This window comes from Siphateles boraxobius, unplaced genomic scaffold (assembly GCF_051911475.1).
Source record: "Siphateles boraxobius isolate OS27281-9 unplaced genomic scaffold, OSU_SipBor_1 48, whole genome shotgun sequence".
In the NCBI taxonomy this organism is placed as follows: Eukaryota; Metazoa; Chordata; class Actinopteri; order Cypriniformes; family Leuciscidae; genus Siphateles; species Siphateles boraxobius.
In genome coordinates this window covers 10566589-10585725 of record NW_027509119.1, presented here as the reverse complement: position 1 = coordinate 10585725, position 19137 = coordinate 10566589, and the positions used below count along the sequence as shown (strand labels likewise).

Below are 19137 nucleotides of genomic sequence, written 5' to 3'. Positions count from 1 at the left end.
CACAAATGAAGATCTTTTTGAAGAAATCTGAGGATTTCTGTCCCTCCATTGACCGCTATGCAACTGACACTTTGATGCTTCAAAAAGTTCATAAAGAGATTGTAAAACTAATCCAAATGAATTGATAGGTTTTGTCCAATTTTTCTGAAAAGACTCGATCGCTTTATATGACGAAAAGATAAAATTTAGGCTTTTATTCACGTATTAACATTGATCAGCAAACATAAACAGAAGCTCAGCCAAACCTCATTGGTTCTTGCAAAAGCTCAAACATGCTGCGTAACTCGAGAATGAATCTCATTGGTTTTCACACGTCAAGTGAACATGCTTGAGCTTCTGTTTACCACAACTGATGTGTGAGTTGATGAATGTTTATATGCGAAAAAAACCTAAATTAAATCTGAATTAAATTCATTCAAATATCTTGACTTGTGTTTCGAAGATAAACAAAAGTCTTACGGGTTTGGAATGGCATGAGGGTGAGTAAATGATGAAATTTATTTTTATTTAACTTTCAGTGAAAAATTAAATTTCAGTTTGAATTATTTACTTCAATGTGACATGACATGACACAAATGGCTAATGGGCCAAGACCACAAAAATCATTTTATGTTTGGAGATGGTCTGTATTTAAACAAATAGTTCAAGTCATTCTTCTTCAGTATTATAAATTAACTAATTTATTTTAATTTAATACACTGTGCCACAGTCTACAGTACAAATATTTACTAATATGTACAGCATTGCATAAAAAAAGATGAAAACAATTCTTGGAAACAAAACATTAAATGGAGATGATAAATGGTGTGTATATTAATAATTAAAACCCTGCCAGTTGTTCTGTATTAAGCTTCTGTGCACTTCTTACCATTTTTTATAAACTTGGCAATAAAAAACCCAATAGTATCAGTGTTGGCGTTTTGTAGAAAGCTCTCAGGGGAATGTGCGAAGCGAGCTCCTCTCCATGCTAATTCTGGCCGAAATCTCTGTAGTAGCCGTCGTTGGTCACATGACAGACCTGCTCCTTGCATCCCCTCAGATCCTAAATGAGGCACCTGGAAGAGATGACAAACACAAGGTTTCACTCACTGTTACGGCTTTCCATTAAGCCGCTGGTATTGGTAACATGATTTTATTAAAAAAAATGTCCAACATCAAAAGAAAAAACTCCATTTCCATGACTTTACAAAGAGGGAAAAAAACTAAAGATTCAAAGATTTAAATTTTGTTAATGTTCTTTGCCTTGTTTAAAGATTTGGTAATGACACTTCATTGATTCCCTTCGTATTTTTTCTGTTTTAGCTAGACTTAAAAGTATTCACTACTCAATTTGTTTTGAGAGTTCTGGGTTATAAATTTTTTTTGTAGTTTTAGCAATGCATTTCATTCTTACCTGTGGTTCCAGTGTTAAACAGGGGAATGTCTTGAGAACCCAGGCAACCTGCTCTTCATTCTCCGCAAGTGTCACAGTACAGGTGCTATACACCAACACACCTCCCTGTTTTAACAAACGTACAGCCTGCAACACAAATGTCAACCAACAACAGACACAGTCCATAAGCTATAAAAGACTTGCAATGTAACATGTAGTACACAGCACCACCTTCTGTTCACTGACTTAAAGAAACACTTTCAATGGGTAGTTAAAAAAAATGAGATAGATGGCTCAAAACAGTGTTTATCCTTCCCTAAAACTATTACAGATCGGTTTTGTTAATTTAAATAAAGCTGAAATAAAATATAAATATTAGATGTAAACCGTAAACAAACTAAAACGATAATTAGAAATGTTGCCTTGGCAACTAGCTGTAATAAAAGGTTGAAGTACTAAAATTAATAAAACTAAAGTAAAAAAAATCACAGCTAAATAAAAATATATAAATAAAAACAAAAGAACATGAAAAATATAATAAATACTATACTAGCCTCTGAATAATAATACTACTGTTCCTAACTTCAGAGACTATAATTTATGGTGGTGATAAAGACCAGGCAACAGAAAGAAGTAGCATAACTAAGTACATTTTAATAGCTGTGTTTTCCTTCACTGTCAATTAGGGATGACCATAATTAACTGATTAAAAGACAACAGGAATTTTTTTTGACTGATTAATACTATCAGTTAAACGGCTAAACAAGTTATTCAAAGAAACACGCTATGTACACATATCAGTCAAAATAGTTTTTGAGAGGGAAAAAAAACATATAATGTGTATAAGTCGCATTTTATTGTTACATACAGAAATAATGTAAAATACCGGTAAATAAAACATAATAAACATATAACCTAGGCTATTTTAGTTCCCCTCACTCCACAACAAATCCTTTAAATTGAACGGTATTTAGAACAGAACAAGAATGAAAAATATAAGTAGCTATAAAACACTAATAATAGTGCCATTCTTTATAAATAACATAAACATCAAGCCAAAATTAATTTTTGCCAGCGGAAAGAACTTAAAATACTCTTTTTTGGTCATGCAGATAAGAGATCAAGACATTCAAAAAACATTGCACTTCTGTGAACTTGCTTGTGGAACACATGAAAAAAATAAGTGTACACCACTAGTCACACAGCATTTTAAACTTAATAAAGAATGTTATAAGCAGCATGGTGCAAGACAACATGTTCTGCAAGAGTAGGATCAGTAGATGAGTGTTACCGTAGTGAGGAGTTTTCTCTGTAGAGGCTGGTAGGAGCAGACTTCTTTCAGACTCCAGCTGTAGGTCATGTTGGGCCTTTGACCCAGTCCACTGCAGGGAGCGTCTAATAATATCCGGTCAAAACTCTCCTCAGGATATGGGGGACCATCAACAAATATACACAAAGTTGCAATTAGTAAGTCTAAAAAAAGTTTAAAAAAAATATGTTCAACTGAAAATCTGATCTAAACTGAAATTAAAGCTTTTTATAAATAATACACTTGATGGTCAAATGTTTGGCATGATTAAGATTTTTTAAATGTTTTCGAAAGAAGCCTCTTATGCTTACCAAAGCTGCATTCATTTGATCACAAATATAATAATCAGAAATGTTTATTGATCACTAAATCAGTATTATTAGAATGATTTCTGAAGGATCATGTGACACTGAATGCTGGAGTACTGCTGCTTTGCATCACAGGAATAAATTACAAAATTAAAAATATATTTAAATAGAAAACAGTTATTTTAAATTGTAATAATATTCACAATATTACTGTTTTTGCTGTATTTTTGGTCAAATAAATGCAGCCTTGGAGAGGATAAAAGACTTCTTTCAAAAACATTTAAAAATCTTAATCATTCAAAACTTTTGACTGCCAGTGTATGTAATTGTAATCATATATTGCAATTATTAATCATATATATATTGAAAAAATTAATGTATGTATTTTTAGGTAATTATTATGTTTGTAACACTGGTTTTAGACTATGGATGCTTACCTGCACTGTATTCCTGAGCAGGTTCGGAGCTTACTGCATGTATGCTGTTACAGCAATATGCTTTAATACAGTCCAACTTCAGCATATTTGCATTCTGAATGATCTTTTCCATTTTGGATCGGATTTTGTCCAAAGCCACAACAGTACCCTATAGAGAAAGCAAATATATATGAGTTTGTGCTAACAATTTACAATAGGATCCCATTTGTTAACATAAGTTAATGCATTAGCTAACAATGAGCAATGCACAATATATTTTTTCTAAAGCATGTATTACTCTTTGTTAACGTTAGTCTAATTGTTAGTCTAATGTTAGTTCACAGTGCATGAACAAATGTTAACAAATACAACCTTGGTTTTTAAAAATGATTATGCCACTGACTAAGATAATTAAATGCTTAAGTATTGTTCACTGTTAGTTCATGTTAACTAGGACACTTATCACAAACTGTCCTTACAGAATTGCTAAAAAAAACACTTGCCTGGTTTCCCATAAGAGAAGCAATGTGTGTTGTCTTTCCTCCAGGAGCAGCACACATGTCAAGGATTCGCTCTCCAGGACGAGGTCCTAAAACATGACCCACGACCACTGACGGCAGATTCTGTATGAAGAATGCAAACACATCACGTCACAAAGACACCTCGATTTGTATGTATTCATGGCTGGAAGGAGTGATTTAAAACACACATCGCTCGCACACAGAGATCAGAGATCGCGCTGCGCACACACAGAAACATTCAGGAGCACAGAACTTAGCACTGCCCGTGACTTTTATTAATAAAAGAGCTTCAGTAGTGAATAGCTACATTATATTTCTCAGCAACAAAGGGTTTTTTGAAAATTGCAGCTTCACTGAAAGATGCAGTAAATGTCTAGTTCTAGTCTCTGGCCAGTCAAGTTCTTCCACACCAAGCTCATCCAGTCATGTCTTTATAGATCTTGCTTTGTGCACTGGAGCACTGTCATGCTGGAATAGAAAAGGGCCTTCCCCAAAGTGTTCCCTCAAAGTTGGATGCATAGCATTGTCCAAAATGTCTTGGTATGCTGAAGTATGCTAGGCCCTTTCACTGGAAGTAATTCCATTATCCCTCCTCCACCAAACTTTACAGTTGGCACGATGCAGTCAGGCAGGTAACGTTCTCCTGGCATCTGCCAAACCCATACTGCAAACCCATCAGACTGCCAAACAGAGAAGCATGATTCGTAGCAGTTAAACATGTTCCAACTGCTCCAGAGTCCAGTGGCGGCATCCTTTACACCACTCCATCCAAGCTTGCCACTGTACTTGGGAACAAAAGGCTTGCATGCAGATGCTCGACCATGGAAACCCATTCCATGAAGCTCCCGCCGCACAGTTTTTGTGCTGATATTAATACCATTGGAAGTTTGGAAAATCTTCGGCAGCCATTGACCCCGCTCTGTGACTTTACGTGGTCTTCCACTTCTTAACTGAGTTGCTGCTGTTTCTAAATACTTCCATTTTCCAATAATAACACTTACAGCTGACCTGGGAATAACTAGCAGGGATGAAATTTCACAAACCGATATTGCAAAGGTGGCATCCTATCACAGTGCCACGCTTGAATTCACTGAGCTCTTCAGAACGACCCATTTTTTTCACAAATGGTTGTACATGCAGACTACAAGGCTAGGTGCTGGATTTTATACACCTGTGGCAATGAGTCTAATTTAAAAAGTTGTGTCCCAATACTTTTGTCCATATAGTGTATATATTATTTGTTATTAATGGTAATGGATGCTAGGAATGGTAGTTATCTGAGACACAGAAACATGAAGGGTACCTGGAGAAAGACTTCATCTGTAAGAACACCATCAAAGGAAGGACTTTGATAGAGAGGCTCTGTCATTCTAATCGCAACACCCCTGAGTAACAGAGACACACAAACACACATATTAAAGTGGACTGGCTTTCAACAGGGTAAAAAGAGAACTTGACTCACTTGACAGGTCCATCTGAGCAGAATAATTCTGAGCGATCCACATCAGATATTCCATTACCAAGAAATACCTTCTTGCCCTTGAACTCTTTGGCTCCACGTGTGCACTTCCCCGCAACATCAGAGAACACAGACACCATTTCACCCACTTTCATATCTGAGAAACGCACAAAGGCAGACAGATGAATGCAACAAGGAAAACACATTTAACATTTTATTCAATTAAAATGTAGGTGTTCCCAAACTAAAGATCATATGGCCCTCCAAAAATTGTGAATAAATGGGCGGATCACACTAGATTATTAATTATTTATCAAAAGAATCTAGTATTGATACACACAGCAGCAGAATGCAGTTGTAAGTCCTGTATATTTCCATCGTACTTAATTACAGTTATTTACAGGATGACAACTGCATTCTATAACCGAACTAACATCCGTAAATTTTCAGGACTCACAACCGCATTCTGGGAAAATGTGGGCTGTGTGAATGGGAAAGGACTGGACAACTACTTGTCATAATCTAAAAATTCAAACATATAACCAGTGCTATGTTGATAAAGTAGACAAAGCATTAAAAAAATGGCCTCGGTATATTAAGCAAGCATTATTGCTTTCAAGTAACTTGCCAACTAAAATCTACACCAGATCTTAATATTTTTGAGCCACTTTAGAGTATTTTGAGTAAGTCAGAAAACGGTTTCCTCCACCAGCATCACATAGTGACCTGGCCACTGTTCTGGAAGAGGAATGGTTCAAAATCCCTCTGGCCACTGTGCAGGACTTGTGTCTGTCATTCCCAAGACAAATTGATGCTGTATTGACCGTAAAAGAGGCCCTACACCATATTAATAAATTATTGTTGTCTAAAAGGTTTCAGTTTCCAGCCCCTGAATATTACTCATTGTTAGTTCAAGTCAGTTTATGCATAAACTCATGTTAGCAAATGTGACCTTATTTATTGTAGTGTTATAATGATGCAAAGTGACATGTGCATGTGCTGCTCACACTTTGGCGTGCTGAGGATGCCAGGCGTGAATACGTGAGCACCTCGAAGAACAGCATTGCCACACTGAGCGCCAACTATAACTTCAGAGGCCAGTAAATCCACATCCCTGCAGAACAGAGTTGACAGAAGCATGCACATAAATGAAGAGCCAATATATTCTTGTACAGAGATAGTGTTTTTCCATTCCACTGCACTACTTTTCCATTGTTTTTTTTATGTAAACACGTGCTACATGGACATGTTTGACTATTGCACTGGCATCTTTAGTCTTTTGCAGTGTCTCACGCATGACAAAGCATTCTAAAAACAGGGAGCTCATGTTAAAATAAGTTCAAATGCTTCTCTAGACCTTGCCTTTTACGTTCAATTGACCTGCGTCTCATGTTTTTAACGTGTTCTGTGTGAATAGCCCCTCAAGCTTCTGAGAGAAAAAAATGTCATGCCAATGACCAGTTCATCATCATCTCAGACCTTACATACAGCTAATATTTTAAAAACAATAAGAGTAAAACAGATAATACAAGCATTTTCTAATATTCCACTACATTCTCAGCATACCTCGGGCCGTGGACTGGAAGCAGTAGAACATCTGGAAGCTGTGGGTGAGTGTAAACAGCTGGAGCTCTTTTCTGCTGCAAAGAGACATGACATTGAGATCATTAAAAAAAGGTCCTGAAAATCATCAGAATCAAATAATATATTTAAACATACATTGTAATCAACGCTTCACACAAGAGTCATGTTTAAAGTTACACGGACTGATTTACAGCACCATACAGTGACCCCAAAAAGTATTCATTTTTAACCAACCAAAGTGATTTTTAGATATTTAAATATTTGCATGTTCATGGTTTTCTGATGTCAGTTAATGGTCACATGACGTGCTGGTAAACAAATAAAATATTTAATCTTTATTAGCATGTTTTATTTTATTTGGTTGACTTATAAAAAAAAATATTTACTTATAGTATAGGGCTCTTTTTAGCTGTGATAGTATTTCACAATTCTGACGTTTTTCTCAGAATTGTGAGTTTATTCACAATATATCACAATTCTATGAAAAAAAAAAATAAGAATTGCGAGATTCTTGAGAATTCTGACCTTTATAGTTTAGTTTAAGGTCTTGTTTATATCTTGCAATCCAGACTGTTTTCCTCAAAGTTTCTCACAATTTAGAATTTTTATCCTCCTTTATTTTTGATTGGTTCTCTTGTTTGAATTTGCAGCACCATATCTGCCAATTACATCAATCAACATTGCCACTGAAAGCTTTAGGATACAACCTGTCTGAGAGTTGCCATCATGGCAAGTGATAAAAATGCGTTCCAGCGATGGAAATTAGAAAAGTAATGAAAAAGTAATCAAATGTAATCAGTTACATTACTTTAATAAAGTAATTTAAAAAGTTACATTACTTATTACATTTCAAATAGTGTAGCTTGTAATCTGTAACCCATTACATTTCCAGTAACCTTCCCAACACTGTCTGTATGTGCACAAATAAACACAAACAGACCTGTTCTAAATGTTGCTCCAGTCTTTGCTGAATCTCGTGTAGTGGATGCAGGTGTGTGCTGGCTCTCAGACAGGTGAACAGGGGTGGATGAGACAGACAGGACAGCAGAGCTTCAAACACCTCCTCTTTATCAAGCTCAGACACCGCCTCAAACCAAACACACAAGAAAAGATATGAGAACAGACATGTCACAGTCTTTTTAAATGGCATATTGTAAACTTTGCCCGTCATAAGGAAGAACATTTCGAAAACACTTTTTTCTAAGGTGACGTATTTACTATAGTAATAATAGTATTAAGCATAATTACAAGCAACTAACCCTAAACCAAACCCTAACCCTACAGTAAGTACATATAGTAGTTAATAAATATTACTCAGTACTTGTTTGTGTAATTACACTGTAAGAACGTCATCATAAAATAAAGTGTAACCAACATTTGATAGCCTAACTCATTTGGGAAAAACAACATCAACAATTTGCTTGACCTTAAAGGTCAATTAACATGAATTTGAGTTAAAGTGCCAACCTCTTTCCTTGTATAAACATTGCAAAGATGTTCTCGCACTTCTGGCTTCATGGAAAGCTGAGGGAAAACTGACATATCGTGTCTCAAGTGGGGAAACATAAAAAGACATTAGTATTAGTTGTAAAACAACTATAAGTCAATCAGTCCTACAGTCTTCCACATTAGCTTGTAATACAAACTTACAGTAAACGTGTTCCTGTGTTCAAAAACAACTGCCGTAGATAACGTTAGAATGGTCTCGAACAGTAAATAAAGACCACGTGCGAGATATTTTTGCGGTATTTCAAAGAAACACATGAAAAACGTGTTTTGACTCACCCAGTTGTGTATGTTTCTTAAACAAAAGGACATGAGTTATATGGGTTGGGTTTGAGTTCTCACCGGCTAATTTTAACCATACGTGGGCAGATTGCAGAATTTTTTTTGTTCTTCTTCTTTTTATTTTAATGCATTCGTGCACTCACATACCGCCACCTACTGTTTCCTTTGCAAAACCACTAGGGGTGAATATCAAAATATCAGGCTTCTCATTTTGATTGGATCTATCACGTCATGCGAGTTACCATTTATATATGGTAACTTTAACAACTTAATATGCCCGGATACCATCTCTCTTTCTTACATTATTATTGTAAGATTTTGGCAGAATAAAACATGTTTTTTTTTATTTTTATGATATTTAATAATGGGCTAGTTCAAAATAATGTTGTTGTAAATTGTAATAGGTACGCCCACTTTATTTATATATACACACACACATATATTTTAAGTACACACACCGTTATATTCTAAATATAAAAAAATACAAGATTATATATATATACTAGATACACTCAGGCATAGATTTAAAACCCAAAAGTGTCTTAAACTTGGAGAAGCAATAAAACTCAGTTAACTCCAGAATAATGATTGCAGATGAATGCATCTAAACACTGCACTATGCTTGCAAATGCGTAATGAAAAACTAAAAACAAAAGTGCATAATTCAACTGATTTGCTGTGCTACATAAAGTTAGATACAGTCTTCTACCTTTGTGTTTTTGTCTGATTTCTTTGTATTATTTGCTTCAAAATCAAAGTTTACGATTATGTGAAAATGCTAAATGCAACCGCAAATGGAAAAAAAGGCTAAACAGTGACATTGTTCAGGATTATTTATTCTTCATAAGCCAATAAACTAAGCTAATTGTATGAACAGAATTATAAATATAACATAGTTAAGTCAAAAAACAGTTATAAAAAAAAAACACATCAAAATGTTTTAATATGAGAGATTTATTCAAAATACTTATCAGATGTAAAAACTCAGTTAGGCAATGAAATCAAATGCATCTAAATACATCAACATGTTCACATTTTTTTACTGTCTGATTAAACAAAAATAAGACTGTCTTAGAGGTCTGAGATAACTTACCTGTGAGCGACTAGCTAAATGTAACTACAAAGTTACATTCTGTTAAAAAAAACCTTAGACATGGACAAAATATAACATGATCCATGAGAGCCCAATACAAACAAAATACTTCCCCAATTAACAGTAAGGTGTGACGAATAAAGTGGTATCTGTTCCAGTTGGCATACACCAAAAAACATAACTGGCATGCTAACGTAAGAAAAACAACATTTAAACACCTCAAAACAAAAGTGATTTTGATAGCCCAAACCATGAGGATTTAAGTATTAGCGTGACATGACTTTATCTGTGATACTGTATCATAACCCATTCAAAATATGAGGTCTAGTGAGAGGTGTAGAGAGAACACTTCATTTCCAGAGTTAAAGTTGGGTTCTCAAGGGGACAGCACGGGATTTCTCTAGCCTAAAAGGGATTTTTAAAACGGACGCAGGGTGTTTTTTGTTTGGTTTTTTTAATCGTCCTTGTCTTTGGCTCCATGTTTAAGAATACGGGTGAACTCCACGTAGTTGAAGTTGCTCTTTTTATCGATTGGGGCTTCTCTGAAGAGCTCATCGACTTCTTCATCTGTGAATCGATCGCCCATAGTGGTCAGAAGTTCTCTCAGATAGTCCTCCGGAATGAAGCCTGCGGGAAAAAAAATCAAAAAAAAAAAATTTCAAATGATCCTCTTGGTCTAGAGACAGTCTGGTGATTTGGAAAGTGTCTAGGTGTGATTTTCTTTCCTCAGTTGTTTAATATTTTAGTGTTATTTTATGAAATACTCACAACTAAGTTATTTTTCATTCAACGTTTAGGGGTAAAACAAAGTTCAAAATACATGAGCAGCGATTATACTCTCTTATCTTATCAAACATCTGACGCCGCCCGCACTGCTGAGAGCGACCGTTAGATGAATATGTAATAAAATATACACACAACACTGCAATCATTTTCATAAAGCATTAGAAAAGCATATGATCATAGCAACGAGTTTATGTTTGCTGCAGCTCTGCGGCACTCCAGTGAAATCACATCACGTTTATTTATAGATCACTTTATACATCTTAAAATAGAGCAGCTTTACCGTATTAAACATGAAAAACAGAGTGTCCGTGTCTCGTTTCATCAGAAGTACAATTACATTTTTCTACTATAAAGCAGCTCTCCAGTGTGTTCATGTTTTCACTCACAGATGTCTGACCTCGACCGACTGCACAGGCCACATGAACCAGAAAAGATTTTCACGTGAAAGGCGGCAGAGCCTCCGCGCGCATCTACCTAATATGTAATCGCCATGGACCAATAGTAATACGAAGGTGTTTAGCAGCCGGACCAAACTTTTCTGAAAAGTTCGCTTTGGCAAGCTTTTTCAAACTCCCAAAACAAACTTCGTTTCTGCCTGATTTTGTTTGAAATTACGCCACATCAGTTCCTTCTGGATTTGACTTGAAGTATATCGGGGCCTTAATAATCTCTTACCCCCACTTTCACAGATAAGGCTTAAGCTTAGACTCAGACTAAAATATATGTTTGAGCCATTTAAACAGAAAGCAATTTGCACTGTCATCTTAAAAATACATCAGTGTCATCGTTTTGTCTCAGTATACAAAAAAGTAGTGTTTTATAAAAACAAAAAAACTAAAACTAAAACCTAACCTTGGCTTAATCTAAGGCAAAGCCCTGTATGTGAAACAAGGCTTAAATGTGATGCATATTTGTCAGTCATTTATAAATTAAACGGGTAAGATTTCTACAAACAGTACTTCTACAAAATGCTTTTAAATGCACAATCACCCAGTTTATACATTTATCATCAATAATTCAAATTTGTTTCAATCTCACACATTTTAACTAACTGAATATTGCTTGTTCCACAGCTAGTCATATTTTAACAATGTTCATACTTTTTAACTCAATAAATGTAATGTTTATTTACACTTAGCAATTTGTGTGGATTCATGAAATTTAAATGCATTTTGAAAATGATTTTATGATTTAAACAATAAAATATGCATAAAAACATTTAATAATAAACCATCACAGTTAATAATAAACCATCACATTAAGTTCAATTCAAATGCATATATCTTTAAAAAAAATAATTGAGTGCAGGGGCCAGCTGAATCGAAAGGGATTCAGTGATGCAGAGCACAGTTGTGTTGCATGGATGGATTTGATGAGATCATTTTACCTGTTCCCTCCTCGTCAAAGCAGGCGAATGCATTGCGAATGACTTCCTCTGGATCCGTGCCGTTAAGCTTCTCTCCAAACATAGTTAGGAACATAGTGAAGTTTATAGGCCCGGGAGCTTCTGTCATCATGGCCTCCAAATAATCATCTGTTGGGTTCTTACCTGAAAGACAGTGAAAAACAGATTCATTCTAATAGGCTGTGAAACTACTCAGTCTACATAATTACTTTTTGGGCTTTTTAAATACAACATTTATGTAAATTCACGCTTATACACACACATATATAATTATATACAATTTTGGTCATATTGCCAAGCCCTACGAGCAGTTTGTAATGTTATATTAAGTAGTTTTATTTTATATCTAAAGTGTGGTTTTCATGTCACTGCATTTAGATGCCATCACAGTGAGTTTTATAATATGACGGTTCGTTTATTCACACAAAAAAACAAAAAAGTCAATACTGTACTCCAAAAAAAACGTATTGTAAACAACGGTTAAAAACCTTACATCTGCTGGCGTCATCCAAAGTTCCCCAACTGCAATTATGTAATTTAATACATTTAACCATCTATTCATATGCAAAACATTCTTTAGCCAGCTGGTCTCACTATATTGAAATTAAAAAATGTAATTGAATGGCTCATACAATTGGATTTCTTAAACCACTTTCAGAATATTTACTTGAATATTCCTATTAATAGATACTGCTATCAGATACCTGAAAAACAGTACTTTAGTAAAGCAGTACTTGCTTTGTTTTTATTTGTTCAGTTGCCTATAATGTGTTTATTTTATTATTGACAGTTATCATTAGATAATACATTTAAAAAAACTGTACTTGCTTAAAGGATAGATGTTGTTGCTTAAATCTATTATTTATATAAACATAAATTATTAATAGGATATTTTCCACTGTGGTATCAGACTTGGTATCCGGCACTGGTATCAACAAATTAAATTATTGTCGGGCCAGAGGTCACTCTTCCACCGGAACTCTATTCTCCCGTGATCTAAATACATCTAAATATGTGAATTACTTTTATGTAGATGGATGTGCTTTTTGAAGCTTCAAAAACTCAAACACTAATCAATGCTATTACAAAGCTGGGAATAGCCAGGATGTTAATTAATATAACTCAGATTGTGTTCGGCTGAAAGAAGAAAGTCATATACACCTAGGATGGCTTGAGGGTAAGTAAATTATGAGAATGTTCATTTTTGGGAGAACTATTCCTTTGAGATGTTTTGTAATCTGGATCAATCCTTCAACAGTCATTAATAAGAGAACTGTGCTATGCACGTATATCTCTGACATATTTAATCTTCCAAAAGACATTAGTTGCTCTCACATCTGCATTGTGGAGAATATATGATTAAACTGAAAACAATGAAATGGTTAATGAAAAAGCAAGAATTGTAACCCATCAGGGGACTTTAAAGAGCATAGATAGGGGTCCTCAATGCTATAAAATCTTACCAAGAGAAGCAAGCATGTCATGAAGATCCTCCTTATCGACAAAACCATCCCGGTTCTGGTCGATCATGTTGAATGCTTCCTTAAATTCCTGAATCTGTGACTGATCGAACATAGCGAAGACATTGGAAGTCGCACGCTGAGGGCGCTTCTTGGTTATCTTTGCCTTGGCACGTTTGCTCGACATTTTGGCTGTATTTGGCTTTACCTACAAGCTTAAAAAAGACAAAAGACATATCACACACATCCCCAAACACCACTAGATTCTTCTGCAAAAAGAATTGTGCATTCAAAAAAGTAAAAGCAAACATGTCTTTTACTAATGATATAATAGTAACCCTTCATTCTAGATGGTATATACCTTACATAAGCCTATTGGAAACAAGAAAACACTAAGATGGTATCTTCTAAAATGCCTACATATTTTTTGGCGTGCTGAGGCAAGTACACTGCATTACATAATCTATTATAGACTTTCCTTATTCTGGGACCTAAAACTAAACTTTGAGAAAAATGTAAAAAAAAAAACAGGTAACTTAGGTTAAAATTTCTGCTTAAACAACTTTATTTCACAGGACAACGAAAACAACATCGAAATAAGTGCGAGAGGAGGCCGGGAGACTTCTGTATCATCATCATAGCCTACATTTGTGACCCATTTGACTTATTTATAGCACATTAGTTAACGTTACCGAATACAGATCCACTATTTACAGTGATGCTCAAAACAATTTTAGCCTAATTTCGATGACAAGGTCAAAGTAACCATAACATGAGACAGGAAGCAAGTAACGTTAACGTTACATGCACTTTAGCAATAGATTGCATATGTCCCGACGTTAAGCCAGCCTATACTTCTAGTGGATAACATTTTATAGACAATATGTTTAGAGATTTTTAATCTGAACCGTCAGCAATCAGAGCATACGGTGGCTCGTTTAATCTCCCTGCTCGTAACGTATTGAACGTTATTTAAATGTTGTATTGGACGTTATGGAAATACATAGAATTTTAAAATATAATGTTATAAAAAATCTTTGCGAACGGTAACTACAGATCAAATAAATTAAAAGAAAGAAAAATAAGCTTCTCACCGAACACCCGAAATCGACAGCAGCTTAGTTTCAACCACCGCCCAAACTTCCGGATTTCACTGTCGCTTCCGCAAGCCTCGACCAGACCAACACACAACTGTAAGGGTGTCACGGGTGAAAGATAAATACTTACGAAATCTACAGTAACAAGCACTAAACCGTAATGAACTTAATTTATACAAAAAATATATATTCAATTACTAGACCTTTATTATAAGATCATAATATAATATCATAAGAAAATAATATCATAAATAACATGCTCTTCCCTTACTTCTTCGGTGTTAGTTTCTCCAGACACGCCCACAGACACGTAATCGTTCTTAAACATGACCATATACGGTCTGAAATCATTTTTTTCTCCTGTTCAGCGTGAGCAGACGTAATATTTACTGCATTGTTTGACTAATTTGTTTTTTTGGTGTGATTTTAGAGTTATCACACAGACATGAAAAACCTAATAGTGATTCACAAAAAATTAAAATAGCAATAAAAATTTACGCAAAAAAAAATACCCCCCAAAAAATCAGGGGTTTTCAAACTGGGGCCACACATGGGGCCACCATAGACTGTAGGGGTCCACATAACAAGTGGAAACGTCTGTGCAAAGGTTTAGAGAAAAGCAGTGTAAAGATTAAAGATTTAAAAAAATAAAATAAAAATAAAAGGAGATTAAACTAATTAACTAAAAGAAAAAAATAATTAATAATATTTAATAAAAAATATTAAAACAATAACCTTTGTAAAATTATATATATATATATATATATATAATATATATATATATATATATATATATATATATATATATATATATATATATATATAAAATAAATAAATTATATATATATATATATATATATATATATATATATATATATATACACATTCAACAGTAAAGTACTACAGAGAATAGAAAAACAATTAATGTAATGTAACACATCTATATTTTTTTTGTTCCATAGTATTAATGGGTCTTTTTTATCATCTAGACTGTAAAAAGATCTTTGAAAATAAATTTCAATCCTACTGTATGACCACAAGAGAGCGTACTTGTGTGCTGTAGTAAAATTACCGCATGTACTCTTTCAGGCCACACTTTTGAGAAGCATAAAGACATATTGACATATTTTTCTCCCAAACTTTATTTTTCCTGTAGTCCCACATTAGTTATTACATGCAAGGAGGCATTCAAAATTATGACCTATGACAAAATGTCCCTATAAATGAATTTTTGAATAGGCTATACTTCAACACACGGTTGAACATTATAACAATGAAATACTAGTTCGATTTATTGTATGACATCATGTTGAAAGGCTTATAGTTTCTCTGCATATTTTCAGAAGAAGACGTAGAGCAGCAGCTGTGTTTAAACTCATGCTACAATCCCAGGGTCAGCCAAACGTGCGTTCTTCCCAACACTATCACAAAGCTTCTTTGATGAGGGACGAAAATACACAAGCATATTCATGACAACAACAGAGTCTCATAAACAGGCAGCTGGCCTGAACATGCACACTCTTTTTCCAGGATGAGTATTCTCTTTTGGTTTGATTGGCATCAATAACTGGAACTTCATGCATTCCCAACTAGCAGGAAACTTTCTCAGAACGTTTGATTTCCTAACCTTAAAGGACAATTCCGTCCAAAAATTAACCTGGGGTAAATAACACCGATCTCCGATCTGACACCGATAACACCGATCTCCGAGTTGACCGATCTCTGGGATGCGTTTTTATGATAATCGAATATACCCAGTTTTATCATTCATTTTAGTTTTACCACAGATGAGCTTATAATGCTATATAGGGCATAGAGTAAGTAAAAATAAAAATCACTAGTTAATACCACAAACAAAGCTCAAAATAGCCCCAAACTAAAACGGTAGCATAATTATGGTCGCAAACCGAAGCATTGAGAACTTTGTAAGTGTACAGACACTTTAATAAGGAGATACTTTATAAAGACAGTACACTTCGCGTATATAGGCATGAGCCATCTTTGGAAAACAGTCTCGACCAGTCGAACCACGAACGCCGTGCTACGTGCTGGTCGATAGTTACAGTTCAGCTCACGTAGCATGAAGTTCCTGGTTCGACTGGTCAAGACTGTTTTCCAAAGATGGCTCCATATACGCAAAGTGTACTGTCTTTATAAAATATCTCCTTATTAAACTGTCTGTACACTTACAAAGTTCTCAATGCTTCGGTTTGCAGGTAGGGACCCTCATTATGCTACCGTGTTAGTGTGGGGCCATTTTGAGCCTTGTTAGTGGTATTACCTAGCGATTTTTATTTTTACTCATGCTATGCCCTATATACTAGCGTTATTAGCAAATCTGTGGTAAAACTAAAACTAAAGATAAAACTGGGTACATTCAATTATCATGAAAACGCATCCCAGAGAACGGTCGACTCTGTACCCATGTGTTATTTACCCCTAGGTTCATTTTTGGCCGGAATTGTCCTTTAATGGTAACGTTAGCAAAACGTTCTTAGAATATATTTTTGTTAGCTGGGTGACTGCTTCAGCTCAGGTGTTTAGGAGAGGTGCAATCTTTTAAGATAAGCTGTAATATGTTTGTAGTACACTATTAACCACAAACTGACCAGATCAAAAGCACAATCTGTCCACAAAACAGGACAATTATCAAAACCATTAACCAAACAATCCAGATAACAAAAGGTCAGAAAACACAGGCAAACGGGAAAATCTGGAAAACCAGGCAGAAGATCGAAAACCATGACACGGGAAACGAAAAACAGTGCTCAGAAATGCAGTGTGACATGCAGCAAGACTTCACAAAGAATGACTGAACACACAGGGCTTACTTATACTGGGTACACACCAAAAGATAATCGGGCTGATTTTGGGCCGATTTCCCCCCTTCCGACAATCCTAGCCATGTCCCGATTATCTTGATGGTTCTACAAATTATCTTATCAGATTTTCCCTTAGTGTGAGGTGTGTTAAGAGTGTCCTAACCTGCTCGGAAGAATGTTGGAGCTCTCCTGATTGCGAATTGTAAATATTCAACATGTTGAATATTTATGATAAGAAAGATTTACGATGTTAGGGGGGAACCCAGAGGACAAACACGCGCACGCTCTGGAGATTATCACGTGAAACGAAACAATATCCAATCAGAAAACGAGATGATGGAAGACGGAAGCATAACAAACGCAGTCATGGCGCAGCACAAAGTGAAATTGATGTGGATAGCAGAGATGGAGGATCAGCTTGTTGATTTGTGGCAACAGCACGAATGCATGTACAACGTGTTGTGTAAAATCTACCATAATAGACTGGACAAGGAGAAGTGTTGGTCAGAAATAGCTTCTGCAATGTTATTACCAGGTAATAACAACAGTTATTGTGTGTGTGTGTGTGTGTCATCACAATTTCTTCCTGCATATCGTCTGCCATGCTTATTCTTAAGTCTCGCGAGAGTTTGCGAGATTTCCTGTGTTCACAGTCGAGACTCTGGTTGAAAATCTGTTTGTGTGTGGTGTGCTGTCTTTGTCACATCATTGCACACCACACACTATAGGAGCAAAACGGTTAAATCTAGGATTTTTCTGTCCTCATGTTTGTGGTCTATCACATTTTGAAAATCTTATAAGATGTAAAAAAACTTTTGGTGTGTACATCAGGCTGGCCACACACTTGAAGATTTTAAGGCCGATTTTGAGCCCGATTTGCACCCCCCAATGATGTGGTGGGTGTGGCCCCATTTGAGGCTTGCCGTAACCAACTTTTTGTCCCAAAACTCCTCGATTGTGTGGTGTCATTACGATTATTTTACTGCTCCCAATCGCGTCAGAGCCTCCACGATCCCAAATCGTAAATATCAAACTTGTTTTATAGTTAAGACTCTTGATCGGGCTGCCTCTGACTTGATAAACGGGATAGCCAATGAGGGCGAGCAAGCGTCACCTACCGGATGTTGCATGCTTCTATAACTGAAACTTGGCAGCCACAAACATGCCATGAAAAGTGGATTATTGAGAAAGAAGATCACTCATATTCTTTTTTTCTACTTTCTACTTTGGAGAGCCACCTGACGACGTTGATTGTCCTCCGCAGTTCTTTTTCTTCTCAAGTCAGGTTTGATCTCGCGAGTCACTGTGAGATTTCGTCTCACTGTGATATCATTAATACAATCAACAAGTGGGCGGCCTCGCGGTCCGGCTGAACCATCTAGTGTGTGCATTCAGAGGATTACAATGCTAAAAATCAGTTGAAACTGTCATTATGTCTGTGGTCTCCCACAGTTTTAAAATCGGTTAAGATTTGAAAATTGTCTAGTGTGTCCCAGGCCTTATGAGAACATAACCGAGGAAATACACAGGTGGAAGCACTAAGTAACAGTCACATAAATCCAGGAGGGAGGTGGCACGGAGGCGGAAGGGGTGCGGGAATTAGGAATGCTGGGGGTCTATATGACAGTGTAAACAACTCATTAACCCTTTTATTTAAAGGCTTGATTACTGTCCCGTACTCCAGTCCGTTCTATAACGATTGTATAAAGCCATATCA

General features: G+C 35.7%; 2 protein-coding genes across 4 annotated transcripts; both read right to left on the bottom strand.

Moving 5' to 3' along the window:
• Nucleotides 1–690: 690 nt before the first annotated feature.
• Nucleotides 691–8567, bottom strand: nsun6 (NOP2/Sun RNA methyltransferase 6). 2 transcript variants are annotated; one of them, XM_077201968.1, is made up of 11 exons: nucleotides 8437–8567; nucleotides 7910–8056; nucleotides 6952–7025; nucleotides 6393–6499; nucleotides 5389–5542; nucleotides 5230–5311; nucleotides 3909–4028; nucleotides 3428–3574; nucleotides 2664–2813; nucleotides 1394–1519; nucleotides 691–1055 (listed from the first exon to the last, which is right to left on the bottom strand). In XM_077201968.1, exons 1-11 carry the CDS (start codon nucleotides 8533–8535, stop codon nucleotides 846–848), a joined length of 1416 nt encoding a protein of 471 aa, XP_077058083.1. In that variant the 5' UTR covers nucleotides 8536–8567; the 3' UTR covers nucleotides 691–845. The 2 variants fall into 2 exon arrangements, with proteins under 2 accessions (XP_077058083.1, XP_077058084.1); XM_077201969.1 differs by having other exon boundaries at nucleotides 6952–7022.
• A 1126-nt stretch (nucleotides 8568–9693) lies between these two features.
• myl12.1 (myosin, light chain 12, genome duplicate 1) lies at nucleotides 9694–14910 on the bottom strand. Of its 2 annotated transcripts, XM_077201966.1 has the most exons (5): nucleotides 14870–14910; nucleotides 14596–14692; nucleotides 13505–13716; nucleotides 12024–12185; nucleotides 9694–10477 (listed from the first exon to the last, which is right to left on the bottom strand). In XM_077201966.1, exons 3-5 carry the CDS (start codon nucleotides 13686–13688, stop codon nucleotides 10305–10307), a joined length of 519 nt encoding a protein of 172 aa, XP_077058081.1. In that variant the 5' UTR covers nucleotides 13689–13716; nucleotides 14596–14692; nucleotides 14870–14910; the 3' UTR covers nucleotides 9694–10304. The 2 variants fall into 2 exon arrangements, with proteins under 2 accessions (XP_077058081.1, XP_077058080.1); XM_077201965.1 differs by lacking the exon at nucleotides 14870–14910 and having other exon boundaries at nucleotides 14596–14735.
• Nucleotides 14911–19137: the final 4227 nt, after the last annotated feature.

Coding starts and splice junctions, on each gene's coding strand:
- nsun6 (XM_077201968.1), bottom strand. CDS start 8,535: ATGTTTCCCCACTTGAGACACGATATGTCAGTTTTCCCTCAGCTTTCC. Junction 7,026..7,909: donor TGGAGCAACATTTAGAACAG/GTCTGTTTGTGT, acceptor GTCTCTTTGCAG/CAGAAAAGAGCTCCAGCTGT. Junction 5,543..6,392: donor CATCCTCAGCACGCCAAAGT/GTGAGCAGCACA, acceptor TGCGTTTCTCAG/ATATGAAAGTGGGTGAAATG.
- myl12.1 (XM_077201966.1), bottom strand. CDS start 13,688: ATGTCGAGCAAACGTGCCAAGGCAAAGATAACCAAGAAGCGCCCTCAG. Junction 12,186..13,504: donor TGACATGCTTGCTTCTCTTG/GTAAGATTTTAT, acceptor ACTGTCTTTCAG/GTAAGAACCCAACAGATGAT. Junction 10,478..12,023: donor CTTTGACGAGGAGGGAACAG/GTAAAATGATCT, acceptor TTTTTCCCGCAG/GCTTCATTCCGGAGGACTAT.